Here is a 1,640-nt window from a genome sequence, read left to right on the forward strand (position 1 = left end):
TTACTACAGTATACATTGAATAGTAAACAAAGACAGACCCGACAGAGTGCAAAGTCTAGCATGACTGGCAAGGCTAGCTCTGAGATAATTAATATTGCTTTAGCATGGCAGCTAAACAAACACTCAGGAGGGGGGGGAGGAGACATTCTACAAAAAATACATTAATAGATCTAGTCATAAACATCACATTCTTTTACAGTACAAGTATTATTAATGTCAGTAAAATCAAGGTAGCCAGCCAATGGTTCAATGAGTGCATTTATTGAAGAAACCAAATCACTGAACACTGGCCTATCATTAGGAGACTCAGACCAACAAGATAGCATCACCAAGTAACTGCATTAAAGAATGTATAAACTAAAATATAAAAGTGTTTATGATGTTCTTACATTTCTTGAGAACAGGCTCCATTATGTGGACATTGCAATCGTCCTCCAGTATCCAGTAACTCCACTACTCCTATTGGATCCAGACCGGGATATGGTACCTTACCAAGACTGAACACTTCCCAACAAAGAACACCATAAGACCACTGTAAATAAAAATAAAATTGACAGTGATTGCATGTAAATTGTAATGGCAAATGAATACTTACAACATTTGATTTTTCGGAGAACAGTCCATCATGAAGACTCTCTAATGCCATCCATTTCACTGGTAGTTTAACTGTTGATGATCCTGAGTTATTATCACTGCCCTTTAGTTGCCTGAAGTAATTGCAGGCATATATGTCTTCAGATTGACCAAAATCTGCTACTTTAATAATACCATTATCATCAATCCTATGAAATACATAAATGTGTACAAATCAGTAATCTATGATGAATTCTTGTTTAGTTGCTTAAAATATAGCAGGAATATTTTGAGAAAGCAAAATTAGGCAAATTGCTAAATTTTGCCAATTGGCAAATTTGTGGACATCGTGCCATTGAGCATGGCTCATAATGGCAATTTTTTATTTTGGGAAATGGCTAGCAAAATGCTAAATTTAACTCCCTCAAAAATTTCCCACTATTGTTGTATTAATTTTTCCTATATAGTTTCTGTAAAATTAATTACTAATGAAATTAAGGTGACAATAATATAGTTACTTAAAATTGATGTTAAAAATTTGGAGTAGGATAATAAAGACTTACATGCAATTTCTAGCAGCAAGATCACGATGAATGAACCTCTCTGAAGCTAAGTAAGACATTCCATTAGCAACTTGTAAACAAATGGAGAGTAACTGTTTTCTGACATTCAGTATAATATCCCCTTCACTGGTATCAGCTACTGTAAGATTAGGTCTCTCTTTCTTGAGGTAAGACAATAAACTTCCTCTTGACATAAAAGGCATGATAATGTATGGAGCTGGTCCAAGATCAAGACACACACCAATCAGTGGTAATTTAAGTTACTGAATGACATCATTATAATGCACTCATCCAGTAAGGAATCAATATCACTCTCTTTATAAAAACCTATAAAAGTTATAGTTTTCAATGTAAATATGAATATCATATTTGCACAGTTAGATAATTTTCAAATTGATAAGGACAAATCAGACATGGAGTTGAGTACAATTATAATTGTAATTAGAGGCTCATTTTATTAAAGAAATAAGATCTAAGGTCTAGAAGAACATAAAAAATAAAAAA

The 1,640-nt window shown here is 33.1% G+C and overlaps 2 protein-coding genes across 2 annotated transcripts in view; both read right to left on the minus strand.

The window, feature by feature from the left end:
* The window catches only part of LOC100641606 (fibroblast growth factor receptor 3-like), a 10,616-nt gene extending 10,470 nt beyond the window's left edge, over positions 1-146 (minus strand). Inside the window, exon 1 of the mRNA XM_020003957.1 lies at positions 122-146. Coding sequence (XP_019859516.1) covers positions 122-146 — 25 coding nt within the window. The remainder of the gene's footprint in view (positions 1-121) is intronic.
* A 14-nt stretch (positions 147-160) lies between these two features.
* LOC109587734 (fibroblast growth factor receptor 4-like) lies at positions 161-1,488 on the minus strand. Its single transcript, XM_020003959.1, has 4 exons — positions 1,137-1,488; positions 596-782; positions 390-532; positions 161-336 (listed from the first exon to the last, which is right to left on the minus strand). The coding sequence occupies exons 1-4, from the start codon at positions 1,337-1,339 to the stop codon at positions 171-173; spliced, it is 699 nt and encodes a 232-aa protein (XP_019859518.1). The 5' UTR covers positions 1,340-1,488; the 3' UTR covers positions 161-170.
* Between the last annotated feature and the right edge of the window lie 152 nt (positions 1,489-1,640).

The sequence above is a fragment of the Amphimedon queenslandica genome, unplaced genomic scaffold (assembly GCF_000090795.2).
Source record: "Amphimedon queenslandica unplaced genomic scaffold, v1.1 AMPQUscaffold_12465, whole genome shotgun sequence".
NCBI classification, from domain to species: Eukaryota; Metazoa; Porifera; class Demospongiae; order Haplosclerida; family Niphatidae; genus Amphimedon; species Amphimedon queenslandica.